The 15,117-nt window shown below is 48.6% G+C and overlaps 1 protein-coding gene and 1 long non-coding RNA gene across 6 annotated transcripts in view; both read right to left on the bottom strand.

Moving 5' to 3' along the window:
• Sfxn5 (sideroflexin 5) overlaps window positions 1-15,117 on the bottom strand; it is a 129,020-nt gene that overhangs the window by 32,175 nt on the left and 81,728 nt on the right. For 3 of the 5 annotated variants that reach the window (XM_052721361.1, XM_052721360.1, XM_052721358.1), the window contains exon 10: window positions 13,949-14,039. In XM_052721361.1, coding sequence (XP_052577321.1) covers window positions 13,949-14,039 — 91 coding nt within the window. Of the gene's footprint in view, window positions 1-9,295; window positions 9,338-13,948; window positions 14,040-15,117 lie in introns of all 5 variants that reach the window. The other 2 variants (XM_052721356.1, XM_052721359.1) reach the window with 1 other exon arrangement.
• Window positions 866-9,289, bottom strand: LOC128099442 (uncharacterized). The gene is made up of 2 exons (XR_008214525.1): window positions 4,550-9,289; window positions 866-3,340 (listed from the first exon to the last, which is right to left on the bottom strand). It is a non-coding gene; the product is annotated as an uncharacterized LOC128099442 (long non-coding RNA).

The raw sequence follows: 15,117 nt of genomic DNA, 5'->3' as shown, positions 1-15,117 counted from the left end.
TAAGCCACTTTGTTGATTTTGGCCCCAAATATCCAAACAGAATAAAGAGCTTTAAAAATTATTAAGAAAAGGAGCTCGAGAAATACTCAGTTGACCAAGTGTTTGTCTTGTAGGACCCAAGTTCCAGCCCAGAACGAATGTAAAAAGTGGAGCATAAGGGCTTTGAACTTGTAACCTCGGCGCCGAGGACACAGAAACAAGTGGATGCAGGGGCTTGCCGCCCAGCTGACTAGGCAGCCATCTTGGTGAATTCTAGGCCAGTGGATACTCATCTCAAAAGGAAAAAAAAAAGAGGGGTGCTAGAGAGATGGCTCAGCGGCCAGAGGATCCGGGTTCAATTCCCAGCACCCACATGGCAGCTCACAACTATCTGCAATTCCAGTTCCAAGGGACCTGACACCCATGGAAAAACACCAATGCACATAAAATAAGATTAAAAAAAAAAAAAAAAGAAGAATTCTGCTCTTGCAGAGGACCTGGGTTCAGTTCCAGCACGCACATTTGGTTAGCTTACAAGCCTATTACTCCAGCTCCGGCACGCACATTTGGTTAGCTTACAGTCCGGTTACTCCAGCTCCGGCACACACATTTGGTTAGCTTACAAGCCCGTTACTCCAGCTCCAGCACACACATTTAGTTAGCTTACAACCCCATTACTCCAGCTCCGGCACATACATTTGATTAGCTTACAACCCCGTTACTCCAGCTTCAGCAGATCCGACACGCCCCCACCCCTGCCGGCATTGCACTCATGTTGCAGTGTACACGTGTGTACACACACACACACACACACACACACACACACACACACACACACTGTCTTCAGGTTTCTGCTGCTGTGAAGAGACACCATGACCAAGGCAACTCTCATAAAAGAAAACATTTAATCGGGAGCTGGCTTACAGTTTGAGAGTGTTAGTCCATCATCAGCATGGTGGGGAGCGTGGCTGCACACAGGCAGGCGCTGGAGCAGTGGCTGAGAGCTACAGCCAGATCCACAGGCAGGCGGGGAAAGAGAGACACTGGGCCTGGCATGGACTTCTGAAACCTCAAAGCCCACCACCACAGCGACACACCTTCTCCAACAAGGCCACACCTACTCCAACAAGGCCACACCTACTCCAACGAGGCCACACCTACTCCAACGAGGCCACACCTACTCCAACAAGGCCACACCTTCTCCAACAAGGCCACACCTTCTCCAACAAGGCCACACCTCCTAATCCTTCATAACATGTTCATAAATTCGGGACCAAGCATGCCCATATATGAGCCTATGGGGGCCATTCTTTTTCAAACCAACACACACACACACACACACACACACACACACACACACACACAATTATACAAAGAAAAAGGTGGATGGTACCCAAGGAAGGTTGACCTCTGGCCTCCACATGCACACACACACACACACACACACACACACACACACACACACACACACATTAAGAAAAAGACCCAGTGGTCAAAATCACAGAAATGTAAGACTCAGAGTTTTATGAAATGAAATATAAAAAACCCTGATAAACATGAACTCAATCTTATGAATAGTCAAAGACAGACTTCTGAATCTAAGAAAAAAATCAATTTGCAAGAGCTCTTTATATTTTGGAAACTAATCCTCATTGGTCAAACGGTTTGCAAATGGCTGCTGCTGGACTGTGGCCTGATCCTCCCACTTTGTGGATGGTATCGTCTGTCACACAGTTTAATATGTCCTCAAATAAGCAATCCTTCCCTTCTCCCAGTACTTCTGTGTCATTAAGAAACTCTGCCACGGTTCATCTATATTTTCTCAAAAAAAATTTAAAATGTTTACTTTTCACATTTAGGTCTTTAATCTGCCTTGGAATGTACTTTTCTTTATGAAGCTCAGATCGCCTCAGGGCTTCTATCTGAAGACCCAAATGTCAAATAAAGTTAAGAAAATTCTCAACTATATCAGGAATTAGGAGGAAAAATAAGTCAGTGAAAATGAGAAACAGCAGCTGGGCATGAGAACACAACCTTAGCATCAGGAGACAGAGGCAGGAAGATCAGCCCAAGCACAGCCTGGGCCACACAGCTTAACACTAAAAACCAACGATGGGCTGGGGAGAAGGCTCAGGGGTTCAGGGCACTTTCTGCTTTTACACAGGACCCAAATTTGGTTCCCAGCATCTATGTCAGATGTCTCACAACTGCCTCAAACTCTGGGGCATCCAACACTCACTTCTGGCCTCTGCAGGTGCCTGCACACATGTACACACACACACACACACACACACACACACACACACACACACACACACACACACGATTAAAAATAAAGAGTAAATCTTAAAAACCGAAGTGTGCATGTACATGTGCATTGAGAAGAGACTATTTCAGATGGACACAAAATTTAAAAGGTTAATAATACTGAAGTTGGGAGATATTCAAGAGGACACAGGACTGGGGGATAGAAATCCAGACCTGGTGGATCTGAAAAGCTGCATTCTGTCTGGCAAGAGCCTACAGAACCAGAAACATGCTCTCTAACACACTCCTCCCTTTCCAGCTGCAGCTCCTGGATTCTCAGCAGAGCCATGCTGCTGAGATACGGTCTGAGGGAGGGCTCAGATCTATGTCTCTGTTTTCAAGCTCCCTGAGCAGACATATAGATAAGGTTTTCAATGTATGAAACCTTACAGTCCAGAAAAAGCCCATCCCTGTCACATGGGCGTGTGTTCATGGGAGCGCGTGCACAGCTGTAGAAAGAGAAACAGTCCCAAATTATCGACCGTGGACAGTCACACTGTAGACCCCAGATGTGTGTGTGTATTAACACAGGAAAAAAACCTCAAAACCATAATAAAAAGCAAGCTTCTGAAAGACAAGCCTAGGGGTGGCAAGATGGCTCAGAGGGTAAAGGCATTCATTACCAAGCCAGACCACCTGAGTTCAATTCCTGGGACCCACATAGAAAGGAGAGAACCAATGCCTGAAAGTTGTCTACTAGCCTCTGAGCATGTGTGCACAGTCACATACAAATCCACACAAACACACACACACACACACACACACACACACACACACACACACAGAGCAAAACAGAGAGAGGAGGGACTAAAAAAACCAAACAAAAGACATGAATGAGAATGGCCCTCATAGGCTCATATGATGGAATACTTGGTTCCCAGTTAGTAGAACTGTTTTGGGAAGGATTAGGAGGTGTGGCCTTATTGGAGGAGGCACATCATGGATGGGCTTTGAGGTGCCATTCCCAGTGTTCTCCATTTCTTGTTTGCTGCTTGGGATGTGAGCTCTCGGCTGCTCCAGCTACCATGGCTTTGCTGTCATCGTGGATAACCCTCTGAAACCACAAAACACTTTCTTTAATAAGTTGTCTTGGTTGTGGTGCTTTATCACAGTAATAGGAAAGTAATTAATACAAACACACTGTGGTACAGTTCACATCAAAATTTTAAAATGCACAAACAGGGACCGGGCATGGTTCAGTCAATAATGCATCTGGTGCATAAGGGTGAGGATCTGAGTTTGATCCCCAGAACCCATGTTTAAAAAAAAAAAAGCCATATGTGGTTGTTTGTGCTATAACCCCAACCCTGAGGAGGCAGTGACAGAAGGACCCCTGGAGCTCCCTGGACAGTGCACATACAACCCAAATGTGTGCATGATGCATGTGCACACACACAATTCATAAACAGTAGATGTGATCATTTCTGGAGCATACGCCTATCTCAGGATCTAGAAATATGAATGAGGGCAGCCCACTGAGGGCAGCCCAGCAGCTTCTTTGGAGAGATCACCATCAAGAAGGTGGAGGACACAAGGGCTTTGAGTGTATCTAATCTTTTCTGTTACCTCAATTAATTTTCTTTGTATTCGAAATATTCACAATTTATTATACATTAATTCACTTACTTTTAATCTTTTGAGACAGAGTCTTGCCATATAAACTAGGATGTCCTAGAATTTGAACTGTCGTCCAAGCTGGCCTTTGACTCATGATCCTCTTGGCTTTGCCAAGCTAGAATTATAGGTATGGGCTATGATGCCTAGCTACAGTATTTCAAAATTGGAAAAAAAAGAAAAAAAACTGTCATGGAAAGAATCACTGTGGCTAGATCCTATTGAAAAGGGGCAAGTTAGAATTTTATGACTTTCATGGAAAGATTTCCAAAATTTGCCAGGCATAGTGGTATATTCCTATAATTCCAGCACTTGGGAGTCAAAAGCATCAGAAAGTTCTAGGTTCTTCCCATTTTAACCGTGAGTTCAAGACCAGCATGGACTGTCAGAGACCTTGTCTCAAAAAACCAGAACAACAACAAAAAATCCAGCCCAAGTCTATGGTGAGGATAGTATGTTTACTTGATCCCATTGAACTTGATTATATTTGAATGAATACAATAAACAAGCAGGCATTCATACACCTTTGCTGTCACTTTTGTTTTGAGACAGTCTCATGTAGCCCAGGCTGGCTTGTTTTGTAGCCAAGCAACAGAAAGCAGCTACCAGACAGACTTGGTCAAAGTTCTTCCAAACTCCACTTCCTCACCTTCAAGGAGGGTCAGGCAAACTTGCTCCCGTCCTCTTCCCCTCCACCATCACTTCAGGGGGTAATGCAGCCCATATGCTGTCCATGAGTCATGGGGTTCATTTTGTTTTACAGTTCCAGGGGATACAGTCCATCATGGCAGTTATCTCAAGATGGCAGGAGCAAGAGGCAGCTGGTTACTTTGTATCCACAGTCAGAAACCAAAGAGCAATGAATGCTGGATACTCTGCTCCCTTTCTCATTGTGTACAGCTGTGGTGCTGCACTGCTCATACATAGGGTGAATTTTCCCACCTCAACTAATTAACCTAATCAAGATCATCCCTCCCAGGCATGCCCAGAGGCTTGTCTCTTTGGTGACTCTAGGTCGTGTTAGATTGACAAACATTATTAACCATCACAGCATGGTAAATAGTTCAAACTGCACAAAAAGGTGGATAATCAAACAGGAGTGAGTATCCTCTCACACTAGCCCTGAGCCTCATCCCCTCTTCAGAGGCGACTCCTAGAGCCAGGTTCTCAGGCCAAGCAGCAGGGACCTGCACGTTTACAGGCACACACATACACACGTCACAACATTGACAAACTCACACGCTCTCTCGTCAACCTCAGAACACAGCCCCTCTGTCTTTGGGGGAGCACTGCTCACCAAACAGGCACACTGTCCTTAATATTTGCTTACTTTCACAGCATGGCCCAGAACTGCATCTGAGAGGCAGCTCTAAATGGCCCAGATTTTCTTTTCAATTCCTTGAGAATCAGGGGAGAGTTTCGCAGCCCATACTGAAGCATGACCAACTCAGGACTGGAAATTTCTAAACTGGAAAAAAAAGATCAGCTTGTACATTGTAGGTCCAGCTAACTCTGAAGCTTGTAATCTCTGTCTATAAGAGTCCTGCTAGGGTAGCTGGGCAGACGGTTCAGTAACGCCCTTGCTGCATAAGCACAAGGCCCTAAACTCAAATCCCTTGTTTCCATGGGAAAGGATGGGTGTGACAGTGTGCACTCGTAATTCCAGGGCTGGAGAGGTGGAGACAGGATTTCACCTCAAGGCCCTCAGCCAAGTCAGGTCGTGGCACCTTGACATTTGTGTAACTACATAATGTGTGTTCGTGTGTGTATGGGTGCACATGTATGTATGCTTGAGGAGGCCAGAGGATGACCTCAGGTGCCACCTTTGGAAACTCCATCCACCTCCTTTGAGACAGGAACTCTCATTGTCCTGGAACTCACTGGGTAGACAAGGCTGCCTGGCCAGCCTCCTGCCTCTGCCTTTCCAGTGCTAGGATTGGAGGCACATGCTGCCATGCCTAGAGTTTTTACATGGGTTCTGGGGGTTGGATTTCAGGTCCTTGTGCTTGCAAAGCAAGCATCTGAGCCATCTTCCCAGCCCCTCCAATTTTCACATTTTTTTTTTGTTGTTGTTGAGACAGGGTCTCACTATGTAGCTCTGGCTGTTCTAGAACTCGCTATGTAGACCAAGCTGGCCTCAAACTCCTAGGGATCCGCCTGTCTTTGCCTCCCAAGTGTTGGGATTAAAGGAGTATGCCACCATGCCAGGCCTCCCATCCAGTGTTTAACAGCATGCGTAACATCAACCCCCTGCAGGTCTTTTCAGATCTTATGCTCTTGTCCCAAGAGTTCACAGCCCTTTCTCTATTACTGACCCTGTCCCTGGAATGTGAGCCACAGGCTTCCTCTGTCCAGGCAGTCAATAGATGAACTCAAGAGGAAAGACTGTAGACTGCACTCAGAGCCGCACTACTAAAGACTTCTTTCCACCGGGCGGCAGTGGCACACACCTTTGATCCCAGCACTTGGGAGGCAGAGGCAGGTGGATCTCTGTCAGTTTGAGGCCAGCCTGGTCTACAAAGCAAGTTCCAGGACAGGTACCAAAAAAAAGACTTCTTTCCATTTGGACCCTCTGGTCAAGTTCTCTGGAAGCCTGAGGCATGCTGGGAGTCCATGCCAGTTCTGAGGCAGCCTCAATTCTGGGTCCTTGATCATCCTTCCAGGAAACTGTGACATGGTCCTTTTGTGAGTGCTCAGACTCTATATCACTCAGCCACACATTCCTCTGATGGAGAAGCCAGTGATTGATTTTCCTCAAATGAAACGCACACTTCCTAAAACATTAGCTCAGGTTAAACTTCTAAAATCTAGAAAGTAATAGGAAGACTGTCCAGAAACAATGTTTCATTGGCTCTGTACACACATACACACACACACACACACACACACACACACACACACACACACACACACACCCCCCCTTGTGGTTGTGTAATCAAATCCTGGGCATGCTAGATGAGGACTCCAGCACCGAGTCCCAGCCCCTGTCTCCAGAAAATGTCATAGCACTTGTCATAAGAACATTTGTTTCTGTGCCATTTTGACCATCTGACTAATGCTTGCCTCCAAATTAATATTCCATAATGGCGGGTGTGTATGTCTATGTGCAGCTTTGTGCACGGGAGTGTGAGTGCCTGCAGAGGCTAGAGGTGTCAGATCCCCCTGGAGCTGGAGCCACAGATAACTGCAAGCCGCTGAATGTGGATTCTGGGAACCACACTGGGGTTCTGAAAGGGCAGTGCACACTTTTAACTGCTGAGCCATCTCTCCAGCCCCATGCTTTGGTTTTTAGATATAGCATTTCCTGCCATCCACGCTGACCTTAAACTCACTACGTAGCCAAGGATATTCTTGAACTTGGATCCTTCTCTGTCTCTTTCTGGGTGCTGGGATTATAACCATCTTTGGTTCTTGCCACCCTGGTCAGGGCAATGGGGGTCAGATGAAGGGCTAATGTGTACTGAGGACTCGTGAGGTTCTGGAGGTTGGTGTAATACCTGTGAATGCTTACATGTGATCCTAGGATCCCATTTGAAAGATGTAGTGTCCATACAGCAGAAAGATTTGAGTATATGCCTGGGATAAGCTTCTGAGGAATGGCCTACTCATCATCTACCCGGGGCCTACCGACTAAAAGAATGGACCAGGATACAAAAAACCCGACTCTAGTCACCAATGTCATCGGGCTAGAGTTCCACTCTGAGTGACTGGACCCAAACCTTCTGCACCAAAGCACTTGCTTGAGCATTAACAAACCCACATGAAACTGGCATGCTAATGTTCACGTCAACATGACTGGATTTGGGATCACCATGGAAACGCACCTCTGGATGTGTCTATGAGGGTGTTTCCAGAGAGGTTCAATTGAGAAGGGAGGACCCACCCTCAATGTGGGTAGCATCATGCCATGGGCTGCAGTTTGGGGCTGAATAAAAAAGAGAAAGTCTAGAGTTGGAGGTGGAGGTGCTCAGCAGCTAAAGTGCTTGCTAGGCAAGTAGTGGAGGACAGGAGTTTGGATCCCCAAAACTATGTCAATTCTGGGTGGGTGTGGTGACTCACCTGTAATTCCAGCCTCCAAAGGTAAAGACAGGGGATCCCCAGAGGATGCCACCTAGCAAGACTAGCCACATCAACAAACTTTGACTCTGATTGAGCGATGCTGCCTTGTTGAATAAGGTGAGAGGAACCAAAGATGATTTGTAGCATCAACCTCAGGCCTCCACATGTACATACATACACGTATACATGCACACCCACATGTGCCCACACACGCAAAAACATGCCTATACACACACATGAAAATGGGTGTGTGTGTCAACTTGAACATTCATCTCTGTCTCTCTGTCTCTCTGTCTCTGTCTCTGTCTCTGTCTCTGTCTCTCTCTCTCTCTCTCTCTCTCTCTCTCTCTCTCTCTCTCTGCTTCCTGACTGTAGGCTCAATGTCACCAGCCATACCAGGCTCTTGCTGCTATGATTCACCGCTATGGTGTATTCTTTCTTAGACTGTGAGCCAAAAGGAATATTTTCTCCCTTAAGTTTCTTCTCAGCGGGTATTTGGTCGCAGTAACGAGAAAGGAGCTAATATGCACCCTGATTACTCTGACGAGGGAAGCAAACTTGAACTTAAGCAGCCTGCCCTGGACAGACACAGAGTACTTGGCAGCCAGGTGGGGGGCTGAGGCACAGGGAGCAGTGGGCACCTGGGTCAGCACGGCCATGTGCCTGAAGCTCAGCAGAGGGTAGAGAGGAATACAGCAGCCACGGCCGCAGTAGGCTCAGGCGAGAGCAAGCATAGAACAGGCCTGAGCAGGCTCTACCATCCTCCAGAGGAGCCTCAAAGGGACACGGGTGCTTCATGAAGCACCACTGACCCCAAGGGGGACACCTGTCACAGGGCCCAGGACACAGCTGCCTTCTGGCTCACAGGAGACGAGTAATGGGAAGCTACACTTTCATGGGTGGTCTGAGGCTCAGGCAGCACTGACCAGCTACCTCCTGGGGTGGAGCAAAGGGGGAGTCAACGTCATGGAGACCTCTGTGGCCTGAGGCCCGGAAAGACCACAAAGGAGCAGATCTAAGCCTCACGGAGTATGAAGAATCAGAATCAGGAGACACTCCCTCACGTCCAGACTTTCCAGAAGCCTAAGCAATAGCTCCCCAGGGAGCACAGAAAAAAAATTTTTATGGCAGCGGAACACTTTTTGACAACTCATGAAAGGGACCCCTAGGAAGGACCTAGAAGACTTCCTAGCCAAGGATGGAATTTCTGGTCTGTGAAAGATTTATTATCCTATGGACACTGATTCTCAGCTCGACAGGATCTAGGATCACCTAGGAGACTGATCTGTCTATGAGGGGGTTTCTATATTGGGTCTACTGAGGTGGGAAAACTCACCCTGAATGTGGGCAGCAGCATCCCATGGGCTGCGTTCCAGGGCTGAATGAAAAGGAGAAAGTGAGCTGAGCATCAGCATTCACCCCCTCTGCTTGCTCACCACATTTACAAAGGGACTCAAGCTCCAGCCATGACGTCTTGCCATGACGGATTATACTGTCGAACTAACAAAGTGTACAGAAACGGACCCTGCCCTTCCTTAAGGCATTTTTGTCATAGCATGACAAAATGATACAGAGGCCCGAGCTCAGGGGTGCACAGAGCTCAGATAAAGTCTTCATTACCCAAGAGCACTTGCTGCTGTTTCCTTCTCCTTGGGTCCGACAGTCAGGCAGACGTGGAGCCAGGGCACTGAGGTGGGTGACTACAGTCATTTCCACGTCTCTAGAGGCCCTGCTCCATCCACCTCTGACCACAGGCATGCCTGTTTCCTCACAGTTGTCTATCATGAGACCTACACCGAGTGCTGCCTCCCTGCACACTTCCTCCAAGGCCTCACAGAAAGGCATCTGTAGGACCTGCTTCCTGTAGAGTGGGGCTCAGCTCTGGAGACCAGTGGCTGGACCCAGGGCTGTGTATTTTTCCAGCATCTCCTCTGTTGACCTTTAATGGCACTGTTTGCCCAGCTTCCCAAACCATTAACTTCCACCTCCCAGCAGCCACACATCAATTAACGGAGGGCCTGCTCCAAGCTGGAGCTCCTGAGCACAATTAAGCGTGACAGTCCACAAATAAGAAAGAACTGGAGAATTAATTAAGGTCTAAACAAATTAATTACCAGTCCCCAATCGATTCTGATGCCAGCATACATGCTCCCAGGCTCACCTTCTTTCCTACCATCTCCATGTATAAATAGAAACCAAGATCTCCCACATGACTGCTGTTCTAGACCAGGGCAGGGTGTTGTGGGTGCAGAAAGCCTCCCTGAGAGACAGCAGTGGCTCCAGGGCTTGCTTCCTGTGTACTCAGCACTCACACGCACACAAGTGCTCACACACTCCTAGACGAAAAGTCAGGGGCAATCTTGGAGACGGAATGCTCACTGCAAGACACTGCATAGCCTGGCCACTCCCAGGACCCACATCTAAGTTTCTCAGCTCCAGAGGACAAGATTGAGTAGCCCTGGGTGAGGTTGGGAGACCTCAGCTCTGGGTGCAAGGTGTAGTTCCCAGTTGGAATTTGTATATTCTTTTGTAAAATGAGGTGGTAAGCTCTGCCTTAGATCCCTCCCAGCACTGAATGAGACATACATAACAAAGTGCAAAAGGCAGGAGAACTGGGTGGCCTCTGGAGTTCTGGGCTCTGCAAACCTAGTACAGGCCTGTGACATTGTCGAGGTGGTCCCAGGACAGAGCAGCCGACTTACACAAAGGGAACAAGCATTCCAAGCTGGGGTGGGGTGGGTGAGTAATTTGGGCTCTGGATAGTGCAGAGGCTCCAGAGAGGCCTAGATACCTAGATTTTCAGCTGGACAGGCATTTAGAGGAGCAAACTGGAGAAGTGGGGAACACAGCCATTCCAGAGAGTTTCCTTGTTTGCCTCGGAAGAGAGGGATGGTTTCGGTCTTTTCAGGACCCCCATCACTTACAAACCCTCTCCCATCCCACTCCTTCCTGTGACAGAGTCCTCCCGTCGTCCTGGTACCCTAAAGGGAAAGTGGCCTTTTACATGGTGAAGCAGGTTCTGAGCAAGTTTCTCAGTAGCTAGCCAGCCTGCTGCAGAAGGCAAGGGCCAAAGTGACTTTGAGATGCTCCATCCTGGTCAGGGCACAGAGGGACAAGGTACAGAGAGACAAGTGCAGGGAGCAGATGATGGCTTTGACCTCACATTACACTGTGGCAATCACTCACCAGAGTGACGAACAGAAGCCTCTTTGCAGATGAGCCTGCTTCTCCCAAGGTCCTGGGAGTGAGGACTACCAAGTTGCAAAGCACAGTGGGTACGACCGGCTATGGATATAGGGGCCTCAAGCTGCCTGTCAGAAGCTAGACTTGGGTGGGAGGGCTGAAGGCTGTCCCAAGGAGAAGATGGGAGGGGAATCAGGCTAAGGCTGAGAGGAGCAGGTCAGAGAGTCTCAGAACAGAGGAAAGGCCTCTCCTCCTGAGGGAGTCCCAGAGAGGTGAAGACCAGCTCAAGGTCACACAGCACAATGGGGGCTGGACAAGGCTGGAACAAGCCACTGGCAAAGTTCTTATCTGAAGCATGCCCTCCCACCCCCAAGTCCCAATTACATCTCGGTGGAGCCTCAGAGCCAGTCTAGGCTGCCTTCGACCCTCCGGCCCGGTGGCTGCAAGCCCAGCCACTGAGTAGCCACGTTCCTTGCTCAATTAGACCCCATGACGAAGTCAGCTTTAAAGAGTTATTCCATTAATGGCCCACGGCAGAAATAGCTAAGAGTTCATTACAAGTGTGGAGTTGCTATAGCAATTATCTGGGTTGGCTAGGCTCCACTGGGTGGTTGGTTCTGGGAGTTTATTAGCCGCCGGGCATGGAGCCGGTGAGGTCGCCCTATTCTGTAGGTATTCCGCAGCAAGTTCCTGTCGATGGAGTCTGGTCTGTGGCCTCACGTGCAGCTCTGGGCCATAGATGGAGAGTACCAAGCCTACATATTACATACAGGAAGCTGAGGCCTGAGGGGAAGGTCAGGTCATGGCTATGAGCTGGGGTGGGGTGGGGGGGAGCGGAACTCAGCCTTTAGAGTGAGCACTGACATTAGAAGGTTACAGTACCTTCAGGCCCTGAGCTGGGCTGGCCCCCACCTTTGTCCTCTGACAAAGAAAGGAACTCTGACTTAGGGTTCTAGTACTCATGTATACTCCTTTGAACAACAAATGCTGAACTGCTTTTTGCTGTGTCTACAGCTATTTCTTTTTGTCTTTGTTTTTTTTTTTTTTTTTTTTGGTTTTTCGAGACAGGGTTTCTCTGTGTAGCTTTGCGCCTGTCCTGGGACTCACTTGGTAGCCCAGGCTGGCCTCGAACTCACAGAGATCCGCCTGCCTCTGCCTCCCGAGTGCTGGGATTAAAGGCGTGCGCCACCACCGCCCGGCTTGTCTTTGTTTTTTGAGACAGGGTTTCTCTCTGTAGCTCTGGCTGTCCTGGAACTCACTCTGTAGACCAGGCTGACCTTGAACTCACAGAGATCTACAGCTATTTCTAAAAAAAAAAAACCAAACTTCTTTGCACAGTGGTCTCCTTTCCTGAATCTGGGAGCAGCTTCCCGAGAGTCAGGCCAAGCTTTGCAGCACCCTAAGGATGCAGCAGAAACTGTGAACTGCCCTGCGGCCAGGGACCCCTCTGACAGTCAGGTGAAGACTAAACGTCCCTCTCAGATTAATATTTCTACGTGTATAAAACAAAATTCAAAGGATTTATAAAGAAATTAAAACAAGTTACCAAAAAGTTTTGATTGTGATTTAGTAATAGATGTACCTTTAAAGGCATTTACTTGGCGGGGGCATATGGGAGCGGCAGAGGACAACTTTCCAGGATCAGTTCTCTCTTTCCACCATGTGGGTCTTAGGAATTGAACTCAGGTTGATACCTGTAGCCCAGGCTAGCCTCAAGCTCACTATATAGCTAAGGATGATCTTGAACTTCTCATCCTCCTGTCTATACCTCCCATGAGCTGGTAGTACAAGTGTTCACTTCCAAGGTCAGCTAATCAATATGCCTTTTCCTGAAGAAAAAGTAGGATATAGCAGTTGAAGTATCACATATGATTACTTGGGTTTGCCCTGCACAGAAGCAATACTTCCAGGCCTCTGAGGGACATCTGCAATATGGCATGGAGTGCCTTGGGTTTCCTGCTGACAAAGTCCCACATCCTAGTTTTTACTATCTGCTGGGCATACTCATGATAGAAAGAATGTAAACTTTTTTGTTAGAGTTTGTTGTGAATACTTTTCACAGGTCACAGGATCCATGGTGTTCTGTCTGCTGATCGTTATGAGCCTGGAGATCCAGGTTAGGAATCTCCCTTTGCTGGGATGGAGGTGTGGCTTAATTGATAGAGTGCTTGCCTGGCATGTAGGATGCCTTGGATTAGATCAACAGCACCTGACAAACCAAGAGTTTATTAATGCACACTTGTAATCCCAGCACTGGGGAGGTAGAGGCAAGAGGGCCAGAAGTTCAAGGTCATGCTCCATTACATAACAAGTTTGAGGCCACTCTGGGATACATGAGACCCTGTCTCAAAACAAATGAGCAAGCAAACAACCTCTGTGCTAAGTCTCCCAGGAGTCTGAGGCTAGCCTGCACTACATAGTGAGTGCCAAGTCAGCCTAAGCAACGATTGAGACTTTGTCCAAAACAAACATAGAGTGGGGAGTGGAGTTCAGTTGGTAGGATGCTTGCCTTGGGTGCACGAAGTCCCAGGTTCCGTCCCCAACACCACAAAACAAAACAAACACACAAGAATTTCTACTAAGACTGCATGTCGTGCACTGAGCAGATGGGTCCTGCATTTCTATCTGTGTGAATTTTGGTCTAGATCTCCCGGCCATAAGTCTGTAAGCATCAGAGAGATATGACGTGAAAGGGCCACCATTCACCCAGGTGCTTAGAAGTCCCGCAGACCCCCACCACACAACACACACACACACACACACACACACACACACACACACACACACATCTGTGTGCAGATCTTACCTACTGCAGGGAAGGGCACGAATCTCTGCACAAGAAGGCGAGTGGCTGGGGTGAACTTGTTGGCTTTCTGAACCAGCACATTAAGGCCCACCTTGGAAAGGAACAAAAACAGAAGAAGATGCATGGTGTTGCAAGGGCTCATGGGAGGGAGGAGCAGACCTGGAGGGACAGCAGGAGGGGGTCCTTCCAATCCCCCTCACACCCCACACCCAGGTGCAGCCCCTCTGAGGTCAACTGGGCCTTCTGGCCTCTAGCCTTTGCTGGCCTGGTCCCTAGGTCTGGGGTCACCCACCCACCTCAGGCCACATCTGTTCCCTCGGGACCAGCTCTGAAGTCTACCACCTCTGTCACTTACTAGCAGTGGAACCTTATGCAGGTGACTCATTATCCTTTCTCTACTTCACTGCCGGTGGTAGAAAAAGGACAGTTATTTCTACCACATTCAGGGTCTGTGGTAAGAGCGTACATCACAGGAATGAGCTTGACACACGAGAGGATCAGGAAGTGCAGCCATGTGACATGGCAGGCAGGCAGATCATTGATCCTGTTGCCCTGGTACCTCTCTCCGAGCACTTAGTCCTCAGCTCATCAGTGTGGTCCCTGACCCTGGACCCGTGGGAGGGAAGGACTGCAGGCCTTTTCTATGTACACTCAGCACTAAACGCTGTATCTAGCAGCCCTGAGCACACACTCATGAGCTAGTGGTTGGGGAACAGGTACAAGCAGACAACGAGATGGAGAGCTCCGCACAGCTGAGAGGGGGCTTCTCTAGGGGACAGGAAGGTGGATTCGGCCATCAGAGGACCATCTAGGAGAAGCTAGATGAGTAGCAGGTATGGAAAGTCAGCAGATATGACCCACAAGTCTTGGCTGAGGCCCAGCCAGCCCTGACCTGATGGTCCATCCTGTGAAAAGGAGGCGGTGAGGGTCTTGGCAAGATCTGCCCTGTATTCAGCTCTGGACTCCTGGTGGCTTAGCAGGCTATATCCTGTGCTCTTACCCTGGCTCTGGACTCAGCCTTTTTGTTTGTCGGGGCTTTGGGACACCTCGAGGAGGCTGAGTGCCTGCAGGAGAGCAGGAATAGATGGACCCAGGCTCCAGTGCAGGGGCATGGGACAAGGGTGTGCCGGCTAACCATCCCCTGGGCAGCCAGTCACTTCTACCTGGGC

Source organism: Peromyscus californicus, unplaced genomic scaffold (genome assembly GCF_007827085.1).
Source record: "Peromyscus californicus insignis strain IS unplaced genomic scaffold, ASM782708v3 Scaffold_6__1_contigs__length_162567912, whole genome shotgun sequence".
Lineage (NCBI taxonomy): Eukaryota > Metazoa > Chordata > Mammalia > Rodentia > Cricetidae > Peromyscus > Peromyscus californicus.
The sequence above is the reverse complement of the archived record's forward strand: the minus strand, read 5'-3'. Positions and strand labels throughout refer to the sequence as shown.